At 48.4% G+C, this 25,192-nt stretch overlaps 1 protein-coding gene across 1 annotated transcript in view; it reads right to left on the reverse strand.

Moving 5' to 3' along the window:
• Positions 1–25,192, reverse strand: part of SART3 (spliceosome associated factor 3, U4/U6 recycling protein) — a 651,822-nt gene that overhangs the window by 241,637 nt on the left and 384,993 nt on the right. The window contains exon 14 of the mRNA XM_086943090.1: positions 20,603–20,679. Within this exon, the coding sequence (XP_086799216.1) occupies positions 20,603–20,679 (77 nt within the window). The remainder of the gene's footprint in view (positions 1–20,602; positions 20,680–25,192) is intronic.

Raw genomic sequence — 25,192 nt, forward strand, 5'->3', positions numbered from 1 at the left:
TGCCTGACTGCCCTTTTGTCTCTAAAATTTATTATGATAATATCCCCCGTTAAGTTCTTTATACTGAGTCCTAACCAGGGAAGGCGCCTGACGTGTAGAATTTCGCCATTTAGGTTAGGCGGAATTGGTCGGTTCTGCCTGAGCCATTTTTTAGCTGGTTTTGGTCTTCTCTCTTACCATCCTCCAGAACCGGGACTCCTTCCGGAGGCAGCTCCGCATTGTGCCTCTTAGGGAAGGATGTCCTCACAGAATCATCATGGCCAATGGATTTTCGGGGACTTCCTGGTAGATTAGGTTTTCCACCCACCTGAGCCTCTTTATCTCTAAGTTTCACATTTTGCTGAGTTGTTTTGGGGGGCATTGGATTCGGGGATTTCGATTTAATTTGATTTGTAGTTTTTACCGCCTTTTGGACGATAATGTTTGGAGATGGTACAGAGGTTACGGGCACTAGTGGGGGCCTTGGTACATCCTTAATTCCCTCTTTAATTTCCTCCATTACCTGTTCTAAATTCCCCAACTGTTGAGCTATTCTTTTTAGTCTCTCTACTAAAGGCAATATGAGGATCTAACCAGTTTTTCGATACTTCCCATTAAGCCAGTGCCAGATGTTTCTAGTATTGGGGAGGGTAGTTGAATGGCTGGTGCGAATAATGTAGGTGCAACAAATGAGGAGCTCTTAGATTTGACAGGATCAATATGACTAATCTTACTTATCTGGGTTCCCTTCCCCCCCTTTCTCCTTTTTTTCGGGGGAGGGCCTTGTGTTCGGGGATTTTTAGGAATTTTATTAGGTTTTTGGGCAGTCCCTACTAATGGTGACGGTGTGTCTGCTGAGGCTTCTGCCTCTCGTGTCGTGTTACCTGAGGAAGCGGAAAGATTTATGATCAAATCATTATTTGGATCGAGTGGAGGGGTTCTATCTTGGAGGAGTAATGGTATACTATCACCGAAAGATGCATCAGGACCCTCGGTTTTGCAATGCGTGCTGGTGTGCGGTGACATGGCTAGCTGTAACGGACCCAGAGATGAACGTTTGTTCTTAATAAACTCAACAGAGCAACGTCTCTCGTTCCGTCGCTCAGCGAGTACGATGTCCCTGTCAGTTCCTATAGCGGCCCTGATGACATAGTTATCTAATGTCCCTCGTTTTACTCCTCCGCCCACTAAGGATTTTTCTTTGGGGACAGGCGAGGACATGATGCCTACTTAAAGCTGTGAATACCTAGTTAGAACACACTTGACCTTTAATGTTATCTCGGTCCAAGCTGTAGACATGCGTTTAACAATACTCAGGGAGGCCAAAAAACTAAGCTTTAGGTGAGTCTGCTTACTAGAGTCATGTATATATAGGAACAGTCAGTCCTCTGCGTAGATGGCAAATCAAAAGGGGGGGCCCAGCCCAGCCCAGCCTCCTCTGGCCTCAGAGGGCCCGCCCTTTGCCCGGGCTTCGCCGGCGTCCCACGAAGCGGGGGACACGCAGCTTTAGTAGCGCCACCAGGCGCAGGGATGACATGTCCGGGCTGCGCCGCCGCAAAGGGTGATGTGAAGCCGAGTCCTTCACTCGGCAGCCGCGAGGATGGTAGGAGCGGCGGCGGGAGGACTCGAGCAATGCAGCGGCCAGGTAAAAATTCAACAACTGGTCCCACGGTCACTATTGGCAGTTTAGGAAAGACCCCTGGGTTTCCTGAAGCCTCACCCGCTCCACCGGGGACACGCAGCTTTAGTAGCGCCTCCAGGCGCAGGGATGACAGGTCCAGGCTGCGCCGCCGCAAAGAGTGATACGAAGCCAAGTCCTCCACTCGGCAGCCGCGGGGATGGTAGGAGCGGCGGCGGGAGGACTCGAGCAATGCAGCGGCCAGGTAAAAATTCAACAACTGGTCCCACGGTCACTATTGGCAGTTTAGGAAAGACCCCTGGGTTTACTGACCATGTTCGCCGACCTGACTGCTCCGTAAACAGGATGTGTCCCTCACCTTGCAGAACGCTTACTCCATCCGCGTCTAATTTAAAAGAGCGGGAATTGAGGGAACAAACAAGGCGGAGTTCCTCCAGAAATACGCGCAGAAGCAAAGAATGAATGACAAATTCTCTACATGGTTAGTAATAGAAAGAGCCCACAGTGCGTTGAAGGCCCGTCCACCTGTAGGAGCACAGCCACGACCTGTTATAGCTCGCTTTTTAAACTTTCTGGACAGAGACATGCTCCTTAGGGAAGCTAGGAAGCTCGGGGAGATCCGACATGAAAACGCACGCATAATGATTTTCCCGGACTACAGCAGAGAGGTGCGGAAACAGAGACACACCTTTGACTCAGTAAAGGCAAAACTGCGAGAGCATAAGATCCAATACATGCTACTCTTCCCTGCAAAGTGGAAAGTGATGTTCCTAGGCAGATCCCATTTCTTCCAGACACCGGAGGAGGCATGGCACTGGCTGGAGGAGAGGCCTACACTGGAACCGCCGGAGATACCACCAGGTCGCAATCAGTAATCAGCGGGAGATGCCAGGCGGTCCCAGGGCCCACAAAGAACGTTGAGACCGGCTCGCAAAGACCTACTTCAGGAGGCAACCCCCTATGCGCCAAGAGACACTGGTAGACCTCGAAGGCGCAGTGGCCGCTCATTGCATTCTCGCCTCTCAGCGGGCTCTCGCACTCTGTCTTTCCGGCCATCCAGACCCAGACACGGAGGCTGAAACCAGAGACACAACCTCTGGAGAAGAGGAAGACGAGGGACCATCCCTACAATCATTGGTGGTCGAAATAGTGACAACAGAACAGGACGCAGCACCGGACGCTCTGGCCTCCCAGGGGGAACCACCGGACTCTCATTCGTGAGCAGGGGCTTGCAAGGTTGACCGTGGAAACAGATTGAAACTCCGGAGTCTCCATGTTGGACACTCACCCCCGCCCGCCCCCACTTCCTTGCTACTCCACCGCCTGAAACCTACGGAGTGTAAGAAGACCTTCACTGTATCGCAGACGAGACGCCTGGAGTGGCTACGGACTTGGGCTTCCTGCAGCCCTTCTTGTCTATCTCCTTCTTATCTCTCTGGTCTTTCTCTTTATCTAGTTTCCTTCTTGCTTGACGAAGAGACTTCTTTTCTTTGACCCTCCAATGCCGACGGAGGCTTCTTCTCAGAGAACCTTGAGAACCCTACGAGAGTTGGAACTTGTGGAGTGAGTTGGGTTTGGGAGGGCGATAGACCACCACCCTGAAGCAACTGGCGGGGGATGCAACATCGGGGAGGAGGGGAGGGGGGAATGGGTGGGTTTGCAACAGTTCTTATTGTTTGGTTTGTTTTATTCTGTAATGTTTCTTTGCTCAGAAGTCACACACTCACAACAGCATGCACAATCGCCTACCTCCCCCGCCTGGGGCATAACAATCATCCATGCTCATGGATCCAAAGGTTGATCATAGGTGCCCCGGGAACGAGCTGGAGACTAGCCCCTATGCTGTACTCACCTGGAACATGAACGGTCTGGGAGATAAAATTAAAAGAGGGTTGGTGTCCACATACATAAAGCGGGTTCACCCAGACGTGGTCCTACTATGGGAGACTCACCTTAGGGGCATCAGGTGCGGGTTCCTGGCGAGGGGAGCCTGCGTGGTCCTAGCGCATGTGGGGTACACCTCTGGTTCTTGGGGAATAGCCATTCTGATTAAAAAGTCCCCCCCTCTACAAGGTAACACGCACATGGACGGATCCCCAGGGAACATACGTGGGAGTGACAGGCACATGGGGGAGACGGAGGGTCACTATTGTGTTGGTTTATACCCTCCTAAGCTACACGCAAAAACTCTTCATGGGGTGACAGATATCCTATTGGAGACACCAGGTACACTACATATTATAGGGGGCGATTTTAACGATGTAATGTCTATTCCCAAGGACCGCTCAGGTGACTATGCTCACCCACCTCAGACTACACAGCTTGCTAGAATGACAGACACACTTGGTTTGGTGGACGTGTGGCGACGGTTACATCCAGACACACAACAGTACTCGTACTAATCTGGGGCGCACAGGGTTCACTCACCACTGGATTACGTCTTTTCCCCAAGAGGGGTTTCTGGTAATATCTACGAGGCGGAGTATTTAGCCCGTGGAATCTCTAACCACTCACCCTTGCCTGTTAAGGGAGGGGGGAGGCCCCGGGCGAGCCAGGGAAATTGGAGGCTATCGGCCTGGGACCCGCAGAACAAAGAGGTGTTACAGGGACTCCGGGCTGACAAGGAAGTTCATTTTGCCGAAAATCTGGGATCAGTACAGTCGGGCATTGTATTGTGGGAGGCCTATAAGACAGTGCTCCACGACAGGGCCCAAAATCGAATAGCTTGGGAAAAGAGGAAGGCACAGGAGGAGCTAACCACCTTGGAAACTCAAATCCTGGTGTTAGAGCAGAGCTACCTTGCAGGCAAAGACCCACAGGTCCTCCGACAACTGATAGACATGCAACAGCAATACAGGGCCTTGGCTACAGAGGAGGCCAAAACACAGGCACAGGCGTTCCTTCATAGGTTATATGATGTAGGCGATAAGTCTGGCAAGCTCTTGGCCTGGCTTAGCCGCAAGGAAGTGGAAGCCCGGTGGGTGGAAAAAGTAATAGGTCAACAGGGGGAGACGCATATGGGGGACGCACAAATAGTGCAGATGTTCGCTTCCCGTTTCCAGAATTGTTATAAGGCCCAGGAGCAGGGTACCCTGGCGAAGATATTAACATACATGGACACTATTCAGACCCCGAGTCTGGAGGATGGGGAGAGAGAGGGGCTGGATTCGGACATAACGGTAGATGAACTTAAAGACGCGATAGCTAAATTGCGTCCTGGAAAGTCCCCAGGTCCGAACTGACTCCCTGCGGAATTTTATAACAAAGGAGCGGACCTTTTGGCAGTGCACCTCTTGGCATGGTTCGGAGACGCGGCTGAGTAAGGATTCATACCCTTAGATCTCAGAATGGCCACGAATAGCCCCCATCTATAAACCAGGTAAACCCCGTGAGGATTGCGCTTCTTATCACCAAATCTCCCTCCTCAATATATTTCTATTTAATTATTTAGAGCGCAGCAATCATCCCATAGGGATATCAAGGCGCTAGAGCACATGGTCCGGTGAAGCTGAAAAGAGTCGAACGAATAGTTTCTTACCTGTCGGTGTAGTTTTGCAGCTTGAAGATCTTTCTGGATTCACTATGCTGTGCATATTCCGCGGTCTTGTGGTTGGGTCCGGATTCGTAGTCTTTTCTTTGTTTTTTTTTTTTTTTTGTAGCCCTTGTGGGCGTCGGCGTCGCACCTCCTCGGGTGCATTTCCGGTGACGTCGGCATGCTTCCTGCGGAAGCTCCCACCTTTGGGCGCCATCTTCTGATTCTTTTTTCCGTGTTTCCTTCTTTTCCGAAGCAATGGCAATGTTCTATTCAGGTGAGAATTTCTTTACCGCTTGTCCTTATATTCTCTTACTTCTTCTCCCCCTATTTTTTTTTTTTTCGACCACCTCTTCTCTCTCCAGCCTCATCTTCCTGGCGGAGGTGGGTGGGTTCGCTAGTGAATCCAGAAAGATCTTCAAGCTGCAAAACTACACCGACAGGTAAGAAACTATTAGTTTTGCAGCGTGAATCTTTCTGGATTCACTATGCTGTGCATAGATTTTGTAGCGGTTTCTCATTTCTGTGGCGGCTGGGTGGAAGATGAGCTCTGGTTTCTGAATATATGCTGGAGCACCCTTAGTCCGACTTGTGCTTCTTTGTTCATCTGAACATCCACGCAATAGTGCTTCGTGAATGTGTGCACCGAAGCCCATGTTGCCGCCAGGCATATGTCTTGTATGGGTGTATTGGCCAGGAAGGCTATTGTAGCCCCCTTTTTCCTAGTGGAGTGGGCACGTGCCCCCTCTGCCAGCTCTTCTCCAGCCCTCTTGTGGCAGAGTTGGATTGTTTGCGCGATCCAGCATGCAATGGTGGTTTTAGTCACTGCCTTGCCCATGTAACTGTTGGCGAACGACACAAAGAACTGTTTCGTTTTCCTGTGTCCTTTTGTCTTTTCAATGTAATGCATGACCGCCCTTCTGGCGTCTAGGGTGTGCAGAGCTCGCTCTGCGCTAGTGGTTGGTTTTTGGAAAAAACTCGGTATCTGTATGGACTGGTTCATGTGGAACTTGGACACCACCTTCGGCATGAAGTGTGGGTCGGTCCTCATCACAACCCTGTCATTGTGTATTTGTAAGTAGGGCTCCTGTAGCGTTAGCGCTTGCAGCTCGCTCACTCTGCGTAAGGACGTTATTGCAACCAGGAAAGCAGTTTTCATAGTTAGCATCTTCAAGGAGGCCTTGTGAAGCGGCTCAAAGGGCTCCTTCATGAGTTCCGTCAGGACCACGTTTAAGTTCCATGCCGGTGGTGGCACCCACTTGGGTGGTGCAATCCTTTTCGCTCCTTCCAGGAACCTCTTTACAACTTGTGATGTGAAGAAGCTTCTGCCCATCTCACCCCTTGTGTATGCCACTATAGCCGCCAGGTGAACTCTCAAGGAGGACGAGCTGAGGTTTTTCTCCAGTAAGTGTGTCAGGTACTTCAGTACCGTGGAGTCCTTTTTCATTTTATTGTGCAGTCTTTCCCTCCTGCACCACATCGTGAATCTTTTCCACTTTGCGACATAGCACTTCCGTGTGCTGGGCCTTCGTGCCTCCCGAAGGACCCTGAGGGTGCTCTCTGGCAGTCTCAAATGTGCGAACTCTATGTCCTCAGGAGCCATGCTACTAGGCTCATGCTCTCTGGTTCTGGGTGCAGCACCTCTCCGTTCTGCATGGAGAGCAGGTCTTTTCTTCTGCCGAATCTGTGGGGTGCACACTGTGCCATCTCCATGATCTGCGAGTACCATGTCTGCCTCGCCCACTGTGGCGCGACCAGTATCAGGGTCATGGTGCTCGCTCTGCACTTGCTCAGTACTCTGTGTATCAGTGGTATCGGGGGGAAAAGCGTAAGCAAATGTCCCGGACCAATCTATCCATAGGGCATTCCCAAGGGACCCTTCTTCGTGTTGTCGGGATGCGAAGTTTCGGCATTTCGCATTCTGGCGTGTTGCAAACAGGTCCACTGATGGCGTTCCCCACCTGTTGAACAGCCTCCTTGACTCCTGAGCATTGAGCTCCCACTCGTGGGACGCCGAGGTCTGTCTGCTCAGCCAGTCTGCCTGAATGTTCTCCTTCCCTGGTAGGTGTATGGCTAGCAGGTCTATCTGGAGAGGGATGGCCCACCTCCATATCTCCTGCGCCAGCGTTGAAAGCGTTGTTGACTGTGTTCCACCCTGTTTGTTGATGTAGAACATCGCCGTGGTGTTGTCTGTCTTTAGCAACACCCTTTGCCTGTACAGTCTTGTCTGGAAGGCTTTCAGTGCAAGGAAGATTGTCTTCAACTCGAGGTAATTGATGTGCTTTGTCGCATCTGCTGGCGTCCAAAGACCCCTCACTTTGAGTTCCTCCATGTGAGCGCCCCATCCCTTCAGGGATGCGTCTGTGGTGATGGTCACTGTCGGAGTTGGGGGTGTTAGAGGCTGTCCCCTTGTTAAGTTCTCCATGGTCCACCATGCCATCTCCTTCTGTACTGCGTGCGTCACCACCACAAGATCCTCCCAACTGCCCGCAGCCTGTGACCACTGTTCCTGGAGCCATTCTTGCATGGGTCTCATGTGGAGCCGCACATAAGGCACTAGGTGGATGCACGATGCCATCATCCCCATGATCTTGCTCGCCGTCCTCACTGTCTGAGCTTGTCCCTTCCGGTAGAGGCGAGTTTCCTTGACCAGTGCCCTTGCTCTCTTCTCGCTGGGGAACACTTTGCCCTGTAAGGTGTTGATCTCTGCCCCCAGGAAGATCTTCACTTGCTCCGGCTCCATTGATGATTTCTTCCAATGGACGGAGAACCCCAGGTTTATGAGCGTGCTCGTCACTGTATGTGCATGCTGCTTGCACTTCTGGTACGAGTTTGCTTTCACCAGCCAGTCGGCCAGGTAAGGGTATACGTGTATCCCCTGTCTTCGTAAGTGCGCTGCGACTGCCGCGAGGCACTTCGTGAATGCTGATTTCAGTCCGAAGGCCAGCGTTGTTAACTGGTAGTGGCCTCCTCCGATTGTGAACCTGAGCATATGCTTGTGCTTCTCGTTCATCGGTATGTGTAAGTAGGCGTCCTTGAGGTCTATCGTGACCATGAAGTCTCCGACCTGGAATTGCGGCAGCACCTCCTGCAGGGAGGTCATCTTGAACTTTTGTGTCCTTATGAATTTGTTGAGGAACCTTAGGTCTAGGATGGGTCTCATCTTGTCGTCGACCTTTGGTACTAGGAAGTACGTTGAGTATATTCCCTTGTTCCTTTCCCTGAAGGGAACTCTTTCTATGGCCTGTTTTTGTAGAAGTTCTTGCACTTCTTCCTGAAGCCTCGCCAGCTGTTCTCTTGCTGGTGGCTTTCCCCTTGGTTTTCTGTTTGTTGGCTTTCTCTCCAACTCCAAGCAGTATCCGAATTGGATGATGTTTAGGATCCATTTGTCTGATGTTATTTCTCTCCATTCTTGGAGGTAGAACTTTAATCTCCCTCCCACTGGTGTCATGTGGTCGTAGGTGTTCAGATTGTCCTGACCCCTTCGTACGTGGTGCCCCCTGGGATCCTTTCTGTGGTCGGGCACCCGGAGGTCTCTGAAGTCACTTCGAGGTGGGCTGCTGCCCCCCTCTTCTATTCTGGCCACGTCCATTTCTCCCTCGAAAGGACTGACCCCTTGGCTGGTACTGCCAGGACTGCTTCTGGTGACCTTGCTGAGTCTGCAAGTCTGCCTGGTGCGTTTGCTGGAAGGCCTGGTGCGATGTACCTGGCTGGTTTCCACCTCTCCCGCCGGGCCTCCGTGCCGGGGTGCCTCTTCTGTTGCCTCTGAACTGCAATGCCCCCATGGATCTTGCAGTCTCGTTATCTTTTTTGAGTTGGCATAGTTTCTCGTCAACTGTTGCTCCGAAAAGCGTTTCGCCGTTGAACGGTGTGTTCAGGATACTGTGTTGTACCTCGGGTTTGAACCCTGAGATCCTGAGCCAGGCGTGTCTCCTTTCCGTGACACCCATCATCATGAGCCTGCTGGCGGTGTCTGCTCCGTCCAGGGCCGTCTTAAGGCAAGAATTTGCAGCGTTTTTCCCTTCTTCGATCAATTTTTCGGCCTTCTGCCTGGCATCCTGGGGTAGGTCCTTCACCAACTGCTCCAGCCCCTCCATGATCTGGTACATGTGCCTGTTTAACAGGGCGTTGGAATTAGCCATGCGCCAGTGGGTCGCGGCATTCCGCTCGATCCTTCTCCCCACCAGATCCATCCTCTTGCTCTCCTTATCCGGAGGTGGGCCCGAGGTAGTGGATACGCTCGCCCTCTTCCTAGCTGTGGCCGTGATAATGGAGTCAGCGGAGACCTCGCCCCGAATGTAGGCCGGGTCCTTTGAGGAGTGTTTGTACTTTTTCTCTGTTCTGGGAGTTACCGCCTTGCATGTTGCGGGCTCTTTGAACGCTTCCTTTCCCTGAGCCAAGACGCTCTCGAGCATTGGAAGGAACTGGCTTCTTGTTTGTGTTGGGAGCAATGTCTCTAGCAGGAAGTCTGCTTTCTGCTTTTCCTCGTCGAGCTTTAGCTCGAATGCAGCTGCGGCAGATTGTATCGCCGAGTTGTATGCCCCGATGTCGTCCGGCGGCGAGGGCCTCGAGGGGTATGAGTCGACCGCCTCTTCCGGGCTCTCGGTGTCGACGTCTAGGTAATCCTCCTCGCGTGGGTCAGAGGTGGCCGACTCGGCGTCCAACCTACTGCCCTCTTCCTCCTCATAGCTGTAATCCTCGTAGGGATTCTCTTCACCTTCCTGGTCGTCGTCGACCATCTCGTCGCCAGGCACATGGTCGTCGACATGTTCCTCTTCGACCAGATCTAGCACGGCGTGCTTGGTCTTGTGTGGAATTTTGAAGGCACTCATCTCGGCGTCGAAATCCTTCCTCCGCTGTAAGAGACTTGCCATTACGGCCTCTAGCCGACGTTTTTTCCTTTCCATCTCGGCTGAGTTTTCGGCTTCGGAACGTTCGGCCCCTCTCTTCGTCGCCTGGTTCGGCGGCGAGATTCTCGGCGTCGACGTCGAACTGGCTTTCGGGTCCTTGGACGGTGCCGAGGCTTTAGGGTCTTTCTCCCTCGACATCGATCGGTCCCTTTCGGCGACGATCTTCGACGCTTTCTGCTGGTCAACAGCTCTCGGCGCCAGGGACTCCTTCTCCGAGGATCCGCTGGGCCTGTTTGTGGTCGCGGACGGCAGATGTCGCTGTGTCGGCGCCTTCGGGCTCTTGGCCTCGTACTTTCGAGACTCAGAGTCTCTCGTGTTCTTGTGGGACGTCGAGTCTCCTACCTTATCAGGTGTCTTCTTGTAATCGGTCTCTACGACCGTGTAGCTGTCGTCTTCGGCGGCAGCGTTGTCCTCTTCCTCCGAGGACATCCCCAGCTCGTACAGCGATGGCGTCGGGGATTTTCCTTAGAGGGTGGCGTGTGCTACCGTCTGTCTCTTCCTCACACGAAGGGTCTTCTGGGCGAAGACGGAGCAGGCGTTGCAGTCCTCGCTTCTGTGTTCTACCGGCAGGCAAAGGTTGCAAACCGGGTGCTGGTCTTTCTGCGCGTACTTGTGTCTGCAGTTCGGGCAGAACTTGAACGGCGTGTTGTCCATCCTCGTGCGTTCAGGCCTCCCTGACCCCGTGGACGTCGACGATCGTCGAAGTTCTCGAGGTTTTCACCTTCTTTTCTCTTCGTCAATGTTCTGTGAAGTCTTCTTTAGTCTTCTTCTTCCAATATCTTCTCCAACTTCCACTCTTTTCAGCACTTTCTCCAAAAATGTCTGGAGCCCAAACGGGAACGATCCAGACCCGACCGCGGAAAAAAGAATCTGAAGATGGCGCCCAAGAGTGGGAGCTTCCGCAGGAAGCATGCCGACGTCACCGGAAATGCACCCGAGGAGGTGTGACGCCGACGCCCACAAGGGCTACAAAAAAAAAAAAACAAAGAAAAGACTACGAATCCGGACCCAACCACAAGACCGCGGAATATGCACAGCATAGTGAATCCAGAAAGATTCCCGCTGCAAAACTGATGTTTCTTAGTTTTTGGGGAACAGGTGGGTCTTTAGTTTTTTTCGGAATGATAAATGGTCCGAGGTGAGCCGTAGATCCAAAGGCATGTCATTCCATTTTTTTGCCGCTAAGTATGAGAAGGATCTCCCTCCGGACCTAGCTTTCTTAAAGCGCTTTGTTCTGACCAACGCTAAATGTAGTGACCGCAGACTCCTTGAGGGGATATAAAATTCAATTTTGTCCTGGAGTATTTTTGGGTCGCTTTGGTACAGTGCTTTATGAGCATGGCAGAGCAATCTAAATACTGCTCGTTGACGCACGGGTAGCCAGTGCAGTGTCTTCATGCACATTGATGCAGAGCTCCTCCTATTTTGGTTACAGACCAGTTTGGCAGCGGCATTTTGGAGTATCTGAAGCCTCGTGAACAGGAGCTCATTCATGCCTACGAATAGTGCATTGCCATAGTTGAGTTGACTTATCAGCAGGGCCTGCATGACTGATTTCCGACAATCCATTGGTATCCACGGAAACAGTCTTGTTAGTAATTTTAGCGTCGCAAAACCCCTTCCACAAAGGATCCGTACATGGTCCTTCATTGATAGGGTGTCGTCAATAAAGACGCCTACGTTTTTTGCACATTGTTTAGGGCTTGGGACGGTGCTCAGTGTTTGTGGCAACCACGTGGCGTCCCAGAGAAGCTTGGCCCCTCCAAAAAGTAAAATCTCGGATTTCCCCGTATTCCGTTTTAGGCAGTGCTCGTTCATCCATTGGGACATCTCTGTCAGGCAATTATGAAGTTTTTGTTTAGAGACTTCGGGCTTTTCTTCCAGTGCTACCATCAGTTGTGTGTCATCTGCGTATGAGCAGATGCCGATTCCCCACTTCCTGACGATTTTGGCCAAAGGTGAAACATAGGCATTAAATAAGGTGGGGCTTAGTGATGCCCCCTGAGGGACACCTCATCTGGAGGTGCTGGATTTAGATTGGAATTGGCCCAGGCGGACTGACTGAGTTTGGTTGCTTAGAAATGATCTGAACCATTGCAGAGCGTTGGAGTGAATTCCCTTGGCATGGAGAATTTCCAGCAATCTGGCATGTGAGACCATGTCGAACGCTGCCGACAGGTCCAACAGTATCAGCGCAACTGCTCCACCTTGAACAGTGCTTGTTCTGATGTTGTCTAGCACTGCCAGCAGCGTGGCCTCCGTACTGCTGGTGGCCATGAAACCAGTCTGTGATGGATCCAATAGATTGTTGGTTTCCAGGTAGTGTGTCAGTTGCTTATTTACCAGTCTCTGCAGGACTTTGGATAGGTAGGGAAGTTGAGAAATGGGACGATAGTTCTCAGGATTGAGAACATCCGATCCAGCTTTTTTTTTTAACAGGGGGGGTTACTATAGCCTGTTTCCAGATATCTGGAAAGATGGCAGTTTTGAGGGAGTTGTTAAACATCTGGGTGACGTATGGGCAAAGGATGGGGGCAATCTGAGCGAAGATGAAGTGAGGGCAGGGATCGAGGGGAGAGCCAAATTTCACTTCTCTCATTGCTTTAAGAACCTCAATTTCTGTCAGTGGTGTGAAGTTGCTTATTTCTGATTGGGGCTCTGGATGTGGGATTTGGCAATCCAAGGTAGCTATGTCTGTTTGTGTAGTGAGGTTGAAAGATGAGTAGATTTTACTGATTTTGTCCGAAAAAAAGTTACTTATCTTTTCGCAGGCTTCTGTTGAACGTCAAATGTCAAACTCCTGGCGATTGTACTGGCTCTCCGTCTTCGCCAGGTCATCACGGCCTTGGTGCATCGAGACCAGACGGGTTTCCTACCAGATATGGTGACTGCACAAAACTTGTGAAGAACCCACAATTGGCTCATGGAGGGGCAGGATCGAGAAGATCACCACATGTTCCTCTCCTTAGATGCTGAAAAAGCGTTTGACGCTGTGCACTGGCCCTTTTTAGATGCTACTCTAGTTAAGTTAGGGATTGGCCCAAAGTTCTGACAATGGATCGACCTCCTCTATGCAGACCCCCGGGCTAGGGTTAAAGTGAATGGGTTATTTATTGTTTGACGACATTCCCATCAGACTGGGAACACTTCAGGGATGCCCATTGTTCCCACTACTTTTCTCGCTCACAATAGAAATAGTGGCGTATGAGATCAGACAGAAACAAGAGATACTAGGGTTCCAAATTACACCGACCGACACAGGGGAAGAAAAGATTTCACTCTATGCAGATGATATCTTGTTATAGGTTACCCAACCCGATGACACACTCCCTGCCTTGTTTGAACTCATGGACAAGTATGTGTCCTTTTCGGGCTATGCCATAAATCGGTCGTATATAGTCCAGGAGGTCTGACCCTCTCTTCCTGGGGCCCTTCAGGTAGCGCAGACAGGATTTACACATTTGGGGATTTACTTCACCACAGACAAAAAACTTTCATATCAAAACAATATTCAGCGGGTCATAACAAACTTTGCAGTAGACGCGCTGAGGTGAAAAGCACTCCCCCTCACGATACTGGGTCGGGCTGCGATGTTCAAAATAATCACCCTGCCCAGTTTCCTGTATGCCTTCCGAAATGAGTACTTCCCCTTCTCCAGGCAGACATACCGGGCGATAGGTGCTGAATTGCGCTCCCTGCTGTTGCTTGGGAAGCAGGCGAGGATTGCCCTAAGCACGCTCCAGCAAAACCAATACAATGGAGGAATATCCCTGCCAGACATCGAGGCCTATTATTGGGCGGAACACTTGACACTGGTGAACGAGTGGATCCACACCTCGGCTGTTCACCCCACCCATAGGCTAGAGAGGGACACCATGGCGCAGCGTTCATGCTTACATTTCCTTTATAGGTGGGCGAAGTAGGAACCTCCTAGTCCCGGCCATAAAAGTAATATTGGAAGTATGGGACAGAGCGACTAAGGTAATGGGCTGGGCTCGCAAACCAACAAAGCAGACACCGCTCTGGTATTGCACCTTGTTAAAGGAGCTCCACAAACTTAGGGGTTTTGGGGGTTGGAATGCCATCGGCATCTCTAATATTGGCGATGTAGTGGCTAAGGCAGAACTCAAAACTTTTAAGACACTAGCAACGGAGTTTGGTTTACACACTACCCACATTTTTAAATATGCGCAGCTGAGACATGCCTGGGCAGCCGAAAGTTGCTCTCCTCTCCCGGACTATGCCCCGCTGGAGGGACGCTTACTACAGGAACAGATATCCCATAAGGCAGTCTCCCTAACATACAGGACCCTGAACAATAACATGCCAGACAGACTGGGGAAGTTGAGGGAAACGTTAGACCAGAACATGGGCGCACTAGAAACAGTTGACTGGGAGGCAGCCCTAATGCACCACAGAGAAGTGGCAATTAAATCTCGTCTTCGACTCATCCAATATAAGATATTGCACAGAGTGTGTTACGATAGGGCCCAACTCCATCGCATGGGCCGAGCCGCGAACCACATTGCCTGAGATGCACAGAGCCACAGGGGGACTTCTACCATACTAATTGGGACTGCCCCATCATCCATACATACTGGGTACACGTCCTGGGAGAACTGAGTAAAGTATTGGGAGAAACATTACCCCTAGACCCCAAATTTGTATTATTCGGCATACCCGGGGATGTTGATCTGGGGCGCCCCCAGCTTATCTTTGCACTACTGGCACTGGTGGTAGCGAAACGAGACATGGCCTGCGCCTGGGCGGTGGCACTGCCTCCCCAGCTAGGGGAATGGAAGAGGGATGGACATGTATATGGTAGCAGAAAGAGTTACATTCAAAGCGAAAAGTAGCCCCAAGAAGTTCCGTAAGGTGGGGGGAAAATGGAGAAAGTACTATGGAATGGATGGAGAGCTGGGAGTTGACTAGCCAATCACAGCTTTCGGGCGAACCAGTGTTTCTGACGGGGGGACCATTGGGCGGGTCTCTCAGACAGACGAGGGATATGGGAAGGACCTTGCTAGCAGTGCTACTTATTAGGAGACCGCAGCACTGCCCGGCCCGAGGAAGGGAGGAGGTGATCTGTCTTATGATGTGGATCATATATAACTGTCTTCGCACGACTGTGACCAAATGTGACATGCTTATTGTTTTGTATTGGTTGAAAATGCAAATAAAAAATATATATATTTTGAAGTTTCTTCTTCAGTTTGTGTCCCATTTATTGACAGTGTGTGTGTATGTGTACAAAAATGCTTAACACTACCCTTTGATAAGCCTAAACTGCTCACCCACATTACCAAAAAAGAGAGCCTTTAGAATTAATTTAAGCCCTGTAAACCAGTAATGGTGATCTGGACCATTTACATAGTTGACCTCATTTTGGTACACTGCATAGCAAGCCAGCTTCCTACAGTAGGCAAGTGTATTACACGGTGAGGTTGCACTACCACACTATATAATACACCCCATTCCTTTATACTACCCAATTTAGGAATGTATCATCTTGCATCATAATTGTATCATCTGAGCTGTTAAAAGACCGAATCAGGGGAAGGTGCTACTGGCTAGGTCCTATGATAATGTATAGTTGAAATAGCTCTTTATGTAGCTTGAGAGGGCTAGATATTTTGTTTGATTTATGACACCAATACCGGACTGGGTCGGGGGGTGTGGAGCCCAAGATATTGTATGGAGTTAAGGACCACAAGAATTCCCGTTTATTGTGGTCAGTGGGGCCAAACCTCTGCATAACAAATACTTTGGCTTCCAGTTTGCAATACTGCGTTATGGATCTGTCAAAGAGCATTGTATGCAGCCTCTGTTAGACTTGTATTCATATATTTAAGATGATCAAACATACAGGTATGGTTCTATTATGCAAGGTCTTTCTTATAAGAGTCAGTGGTCTAAGGAAATGCACTTCGGTGTGAGCTCTGCTTACATTACTGACATTGGTTCCAGTATAAAATAAAGTGTACACCCAACTGCAAAGTCTGAACTATTTGAGGCAACTTATAACGCTCCAAGAATATATGCAAATGCAGGAGCCTGAAAGCAAAGATTGGTGGCTGCTTGCTTTTAAACTAAAATGAAAACAAAAAATATTTCACTTGCAAAAACAAAAAATGTTGATAAACAATACTGCAATTTTAGGTACCATTCCTATGAGGCATCTTTTCGTAAAACGTGTTTGATGTATACCAACATTTCCAAAAAAGATAAATAATGCAATGGGCAACATGAAAATAAATTAAGGCCAACTTTCTAAATGAAGTCACAAAAGTGCACCCGCAGGTATACATCCTTAAATTGGTGCACACAAATTTCAGATTTCCAGAAGTAGGCTTGGAAACCGTGCTCCTAGAAAAATTACAATTGTCAATTTGCCCACGCGAAAATCTGCAGAGCATCTGCATATTTACTTTCCTTACACATTATTTTTTTAGGTTTCCAAAATACAAAGTAAACCTAGGTCATATTCAATAAATGGATCACGGCTCGAGGTGGGTCGGGACTCTGACCCTTTGGGAGACCGGAGGAGCTGTCTGTCCACCTGGGGACTGTTTGTTGCTGTCTGCCCCTGTTTGCTGTGTCCGGGGATTCGGCGTGTACGGCGGCCGGGGACTGCGAGTACCAGCATTCCCTTGACCATCAACAGCTGGTACTCTTCCCCTGCCGGCCCCGCCTACCTGCCTAATAAAACACTCCTTGTTTATGTCCCGCGGGACGCACGCGGGACGCACGCGGGACGAAGCGCGGGGCTAAGCCCGGGCAAAGGGCGGGCCCTCTGTGGCCCTCCGAGGCCTGTGGAGGCCGGGACGGGCCACCCCGCTTGGTTCCATCACAGAGGGAGGTATCGTGCCTAAATATTATTCGTTGTTTTGTCTGGCATTTCTTTAGACTATTACAAACACGATGTCCATATGGGAGGATCTCAACGCCCTTTGCGGTACTAAGTACGCCCCTGATCTTATAACCTCCCCAACTGTGGATTCTTTTTGTCTTAATGCTAATGGCCTCGCTGACAAACCTCATAGCCAAGTAAACGCCGCGCCCCTGGGTTCCTACAATAGATGGAAGCATGACATCGAAACTAACTTTGGGAACAATACAAGTATACCATCACTTGCTAATCCAATAGCATTTATCGAGGACCCGGCCGCGGATATACCAGAGGACCCTCTTTTGTCTCTCAACACGACTTATTGGCCAAAATTGAGCAATTGCTGGTTGCTACTATCTCTCCCTTGGTCACTAAAATGAATGATTTAGGGGAAAGGCTGACCAATATTGAGTCAGTAATAAGAAAGCTCCCGCCTCCAGCTACCATTATGGACACATGCGTCTGTCCTAACCCTACCACCGCCCCCGAAACGTATAAATCTGGCAATGGGGCCATCCAAATACAGCCATTACGCACACCTATTCAAATAGGCCCCAAAGTATCTGTCAAACCTGCAACAAAAACCCACACAGTGGCTAGATCCGCATTGGCAAGAATGCCACATATCAACCTGCCCCCTGAGGCCGCCCGTATGTCTCTGTCCTCTCTGGGGTCCCTGCCCTCACCCAGGGAACACGCAAATCCCAGCAGGATTTGTTAAATAAGGCCACCTATTGGCTAAATAAGAATAGACCGTTGCCGCCGGGGCTAGACGGGGGTATCTTGAGTGTCAGGAGGGTGGGATGGTTAGGGACGCTGCCCAAATGCATTGCTGGGGATTTGGTACTTATTAAATTTAAAAATAACAATGTTGCCCCCTTTTTACGAGTTTGTACCCCCAATGAAAGTGAAAGACAAGGCACAATTCGCATTTGGGATCTATATGATTTTTACCCGAGCTCCCCTCACATTACATAGGGCAAACTCTTGTTTTTTTAATGGTAACTGAATTTTGCACAATAATTGTTGAATGATGGCTTTTTATTGTGTCTATGAAATGAAATGTCTATGGTTTTTCTGTATTGTTGATGCTTTCATGATTTTTAATTTAAAAATCGAATAAAGCTTATTATTGATTGATTGAATAAATGGATCAGAATTATTTTGGTGTTTACAAACCACTGAGCATGCATTTAGCAATGTTCCATTAAAACAAGCTTTGTTACTAACTGATCATTCAGTAGCTGCCCATTAGAACTAAGTAATCAAATCTTTTGTCTTTATTTAACTATTTCAAATAAATAGATTTTGCTTTAGGCCAAACCATTATCTATTACAATGTAAAACCAAGTTATTTTATGAATCTCTGGAAAAAGGCCATTGCCCTAGACAGTTATAATTGTGCTTATATTTGAAGCTCCGAAGGCCCAATCAATTTTTACTTGCCATTTGACTTCAAAAGAAGTTCAGTGCCAGTTAAAACCTGTGGTTTATAATAATTATAACTGAGTAACCATGATATTTGCAAACTATATTACTTACTTTCAGCTCAGTATGGCTTTTCACCATACCATATTCTGACTATAACTACCTCAAATTAGTGAACCAGAAGAAAAAGAAACCATAGCAGAATTGGGAAGCTATAGTAAAACAGAACAAACATTTGCAATGCAATAGGTCTTGCATTACTGAAAGTTTGAGCTATTGCTGTTGCAAGTAATAAAGCAACGCCAGTAGCCCAAATTTTCAGAAATGCGAGACTTATTGTATTGCAAATGTAAATGCTTGTTTTCCAAAGGATCGTGTCCTTTTTAGGCAACACTAAAACCATTCTGTATTAAGGTGTTATAATAAAAGTGATACAGTACTCATTTCACCAACTTCCGTATGATGAAAAGCTGAGTCAGCCCGGCCAGGGCTCAAACGTGTCAACAATCTTACTAGCAGTAACGTGATGTAAATAAAAGCGGTTATAATCTCCCAAGTCAATGGGGCTCAATTAAAATGACTTCAGAAGGATGAAAAGCGGAAGCAGCACCGCCGACAGTTGAACCTGTGACTTGATGTTTGAAAACAAAGACCTCAGTTGCGACAGCTTAAATAACAAAGCAGGGGCACCTATCAATCAATCAACATGGAGTTAAAGTCATCTCTGTAGCAGGTGCATTCACCCACTATTTCACCTGGTTAACACAACAGTACAAATAATTGTATATACCATAAGAAGACGTACGACTACTTCCCAAACTTCAGATATACTTGTGCAAAATACTTCACCAAAGCCTGCACTCGAAAGCACACCAAGGTCGGGTTGAGGTTGAGAGCAATGAAATGCCACAAATCTCACAGTACTCCCAATCCAAGGTTAACCACAGACCGATCACGTGACGTGTCTTAAGCGCAAAGTGCCTAAAGTTATTATGCTGCTGTGGACATGCAGGTTTACCGTCGTCAGCAGAGCAATACTAAAATCATTTTTGTACAAAAAAATAGAGCCGGCAGAAGTGGAGAATAGGGTGTATCAATCCACCAATCTCTCTGTGCTCCCCCCTCCCAGCCCTAAAAGCATATGCATCTGATTATTTCTGCTGCTGGCTGGAAAGGGAGCAACATAGTTGAGAAGTGCACGTTTAATGCCTCTCGTATGATTTCCCTGGTGTATTCTGCTTGTTACGTCATGAGCAGACAAACGGTTAGATAAGTTTTTACTTAGTGATCCCTGAAGTGTGTGGCCATTTCCATTCCTATGGTGTGATGCCTTGCAAGCACAATGATTTAACTAACTGTAACCTTGGTATTACGAACGCAAAGCCCAGAGTACCACTGTAACAGATTATAAATAATTCAGCAGTATTTGGTACTGCGGCCGTGCCGGCAAGACTCGTAATTTTCTTCAACTTTGACGGAATTGCTAAACTTTTTCTGGTCATACTTTTGTTCTAAGATGTGATTCATTTAAGAAACAAAACATGACAACTTTTAACATGGCGACTTTTTCTTATTGCACTATTTAAGGACCTTTGTAGGATGCAGCACTAGGTGCATTTCGGGCCCGTCAGCATTCCTGGTCCGGGCACAGTGCCCGGCGTCACTCTAGGCACGTGACGGCGGAAAACATTTCGGAGAAACGATAACAATCTAGCCGGGCATAAATCTCCTCTGTAAGTTGAACGAGTAACGCTCTAAAGCAAAAATCCTTTAGTTGCTTCCCTGTGAAATGGATCGAGAAAGAGAACAATCCCGCGTGTGGTGCGCACGCCACAGCGAGACATGTGCTTTCAATTATCGCGCCTGTGTCTCGGCACGATAATTGAAACCAAATGACGGTCGGTGCTGGTAACAGACACCAATAGGCCATGGGCGGAGCAATGCGCCCGCCTTTAGTCAATTGCGTGCTGTCTTTTATTACAAGACGCACACAAACTCCAATCACGTGGAACAAAAGGAAAAGCACACGCAAGAGCGTGTGCGATTCGTAGGTCGATTTTTCAAACCCCCTCCAAAAGGACTCTCGCTGCGCGAGCACTGCTGCACACTGCAACGCTAGGCGTAGGACCTAAAAAAAGACTGGTGATTACGTAATCGGAACTCGCAAACCATATGAGCTGTTCAGTGTTCTTAAGATAAATATAAGCATTTCACACAAACCTTACCTTTGTTCTCTGTTCATTTATGCGGGATAATCTTGTTTCTGTTTTCTGGACAGCATTATCCCAGTCATCCAAGGAACCTTAAGAAAAAATAAAGGGCATGCCATTTTCAAGAATATTAGTATATGTGACCATGATTACCTCAAAAAGTTTCAATATCTACAATCTTATTGGTTTCAATATGTATAGTTCTCTTTCAAATAGATAACCCTGAGGAGATATTCAATATAACGAAAACACACACACACACACATCAATAATTCAAGTCTGCCCCATAAGGCTCATTTAACAATCATCAATCAGGACAATTAGGGAAAACATCATTGCGACATTTTCCAGCACATAAGTCATTACATGACAAAAGCAATAAGACAGAATTTAAGGAAGTTGGCTCTCTATAGGATAGGTAATATCAAGAATCCAGACATTCCCCCAGAAGTGTACAGGGGTCAATGTAAACCCAAAGAGCTCTATTTGTGGTAGTGGTGTCGAACAGCCTAAGGCCTAACACAGAGGAGTGTAAGACATTTGTTATACACACAAAGATTAATAAATGGCACCCGACTCAAAGTGGACACTGCAATTTTCAGTTCAGCAATGTTAACCTATGGGAAGAAAATAAGAATACAGTTTTGCAGATAAGGGTACAACTTACAGTCTTGGTTTTCAGGGTGAACAATCAGCACCAAGCAAGATTCAGGAAAGGAGGAAATCTGCACCTTCAGAGGAATAGGTGCGGCTGGGTGCAGGGTTCAAATTCAGAAAGGGGGTAATTGAAGAGGTGCAGCTCCCATGTGAGTAACATGGTTTGGTAACCCAGTCTACGGGGGTGAAGGTAAGCAGAGAGGGGGCCACAAAGCAGCACCAAACTTACACCCTCAGCAGCACAGGGGCAGCCGGGTTCCGAGTGCCAACACAGTGTCGGGCGCCCAAGGCAAACCAATGGGGAGATCGGTTTTGGAGAAAGGCTGCAGACTCAGGTCAGGAGGCCGGACAAAGCAAATCAACATCTGCCGAGGTAAGTAGAAATGCTAGGTGACGTACAGATATCGTTGGTCACGCTGTCAAAGGTTCAGGGGTTTCAGGTGCAGGGATGTCCTTATGCGTTCGAAAGTCATACTGGGCAGGTCGCGGTCAGAGGGAGTCTTAGTTGAGGCTGCAGGCACCGAGGCGGAGTCCGGCAGGGGTCAGCCCACGGTGTACTCTTACTCAGAAGCGATGGGGAACCTTCACAGGACTGGTGAGCCACTTGGACTCAGGCAGTGATTAATAAATGACACACAACTCAAAAAGGAGATCCACACTAATTTTAGAAAAATAAGCTTCTTTCAAGATTTATTTGAAGACCAAGAAAATACGTAAAAAGATAAGAATGTTTCTCATAAGAAATAATTTCCAGTTTAAAAAGTGGACTCAGTGCTATTTGCAGTTCAGCAATGCTAGCCTGTAGGAGGAAAATAAGTATACGGATTTGCAGGTAAGTATATAACTTACAGTCACGGTTTTCAGGGTGAAGAATCAGCACCAGGCAGGGTTTTTTGACAGGCCGCCAACAAATAATCCCGCTCGGTCACTATCAGACATCTGTCAAACCCTTGTGTACAGGTGTACTGCAGGGTTCTATATTAAGTGCAGTGTTGTTTAACGTCTACATGGCAAATCTCATAGAATTGATATCATCATTCAACATCTAAACCACCTCATATGCCAACAATACACTGCTGATTTTAGCCTAAGACAACATCCTGGAAATGCGGAAGAGAACTTCCAACATTATCTAACGGAGGTTATACATTGGATGAAGCGGAACCACCTGAAGTGAAATAGACAAAAGACAGAAATCATGCTACTAGGCAAAGCTAATAATCTCACCCCCGTCGCTGGTAAACTGCCCAATACCCCCACCCAAAAAGGTGGATATAGTTAATCTTGGGGTAAAAATTGATTCAATTCTATCTTTCCGCCCACAAACGTTATCAGTGGCTGGGAAATGTTTTCAGCTGATTAAATCTCTGAAGAATTTTTTTGATCTTCTTCCCGTAATAGCAAGGAAAACTGTTACAGCAGCCCTAATCACCTCCAGATTGGACTATTGCAATAGCCTTCACGCAGGTGCAAACAAGATAATCTTCAAGAAGCTCCAGACTGATCAACATGCAGCAGCCTGCCTGGTGTTGAAACTGCCACGCCGCCCCTCAGCTTCCGCAGCTTTAAAACTACTCTATTAGCTACCTATCCATAAAAGAGTACCATTCAAGATACTTTTTCATCACTTTCAGAGCTTTCAGGGCTTCAGGACCCAAATACCTAACATCTAGATTCACACCCTATGTCACTACACCCCTTCTTAGATCATTCTCAGCCAATCTTCTAAAATCCACAGTTCAGATACAAAACTAAAGGTGTGAGATCAGCAACCGTACTGGATTTAAAAGCATGGAATACACTCCCCTGGCATCTCCTTCTTATCCAATCAGAAACCAATTTCAGGAAATTCTTGAAAACCTGGATTTTTGGAGCTTTGGACTCACTCTGCCTCTCCCTTATCTAACTCTTCAGCTATTACAATAGCGCCACCTCTTCTGTGCCTCCCATTTATCACTGCACAGCGCCAAGGTACTCCCATGGAGTAATTGCTGTGCTTTAGAAATAACACCTACTACCACTACTACTATTGGGTCCTCTTCTTCACTCCACCGAAAACTGACCATTCACACAGTGTTTCTTGGTAAGATCAATGTAAAACCTTAAAATCCATTTGGGGTTCAGCCAATAAACCCTTGCCTCCTATCTCAAACGGTGAGAAGGGGCGAAGAGAGCTGGCAAGGTGATCAATTGCCCAACGTGGAAGGGAGTCACCTCTTTAGGCAAGAAGGCCATCCAAGTCTACAGCACCATTTTGGCAGGGAAAAGGATAGTCTAGGGCAGTTGCATCAACAGTGCCTGAAGTTCACTCATGAGGTGAGCAAAAGTGATTGCAATTAGGTACACAGTATTTTGGGTCAAAAGACGGAGCAAGCACCAGCGCATGGGCTTGAATGGTGTACACATGAGAAATGTCCAGACCAAGTTAAGGTCCTCACTGTGGCATTACAGATGGTTTGGGACGAAATGTGTGTTAAATGTTTAATAAATGGCATCACTACCCGTCCTTATTTAAATCTTTCATGATACAAGTATGGGCGGTTGGTCTGCCAAACATAGAAAGGGCCAACTAATAACCTTTAATAGTGCCCTCTGTAAGGTCCTGTTTTATCGCACTACTGGAAGAGGGCCTGTGCCATCTAGGGATGTAGACTCACTTTGTGATCTGCCATATGCCGTCGGCTGAGCTCTTCTACCATGGCATTCAAGGATACTGAGACCAGGGAAATGCCCTGCTTGTTGCAATACCACACGGCAGTGGTTCTGCCTTTGAGAACCTGCAACACCCTCCCACTGAGGGGCAGGAGGGCCTTATAACGCCTGACTAATGGCTCTCACCTCCAACAGATTGATATGAGCCGGGCACCCAGCAGAGATCAGAGTGCTTTGATTACCTTCTACCCCAGATGAGCACCCCACCCCAGCAGTGACACATCAGCCATCTCTGGATGGGACAGAGGCCAGTTGCTGGAACAAATGAAAGTGAGCAGACATCACTGCAGATCATGAGCAATGTTCTCTCTAATTTTTTTCCTCTATGTGCGGCAGTGTAAGGTCTCTGTGCACTGTAACCAAGGCTACGCGCGCCGGAAACGAGAACACGCGTGTGCGCTGCAATTAACATGAATACCCCAGCCCTGCCAAGTAGCACGCATTAGGTGGGGTCCACAACACTACACTAAAATGCATGAATCACTAATTGTTAGCACCTGGACAATGCCTGTGTAATAGGAGTCAGTAAACGCTAGTGTTGGAGCTGAATTTACAGCATTTCGGCAGGTGTTGGGCATATGGTGCTATAGGCGGGACACTGGAGAATTGAACGAGGGGCTTCCTGCTTGCGTCATAGTTTCAAGTAAGCATTTTACGTGATGTCTGATTACGCAGCTCTGATGTAGTGAGGCTGAGTATGGGAAGCGTTGTACTGCGGATGTCTGCCTTGGAGAGGATTCCTGGTAAACGCTGCACGCACTCACAGGTAAAAGCATGTGATTTGCACACAAGCCCCCGGTGGCCCTGTCTGGCATCAGTTACTGACAGGTGTGCATTGGTGCATGAGCCCCAAGCATCCCTGGTCCAACCTGAGAAGAGGGGAGGGTGCGGTTCGTGCCCACAGGCCGTGCACCAGCAGCAGCTCAGGTGTGAACAGGTAACCTCGGAAAGCAGGCTTTTAACTGTGAGAGGCCAATGTAAGGGCTCCTGTGTGCACGTGGTCTGCAAGCTTGCGGTTGATCCACTCTCAGGAGATTCACTTCCAAGGAGACAGAGTTGATTTTTTTGGCCTCCGGCGACGTTTTAGTGTCCAAGATTTGCATGGAGGATCTTTTTGAATTGAGCGGAGTGTGTGTTGAGGGTGGCTTCTAGAGGTTGCAGGGTACCCATGGCCTGGTCTGTGGATGCAGTAGGCAGAGTGGGCTCGCTAGGGCATGGGCTCAGGTGCCTGACAGC

Source organism: Lissotriton vulgaris, chromosome 11 (assembly GCF_964263255.1).
Source record: "Lissotriton vulgaris chromosome 11, aLisVul1.2, whole genome shotgun sequence".
NCBI classification, from domain to species: Eukaryota; Metazoa; Chordata; class Amphibia; order Caudata; family Salamandridae; genus Lissotriton; species Lissotriton vulgaris.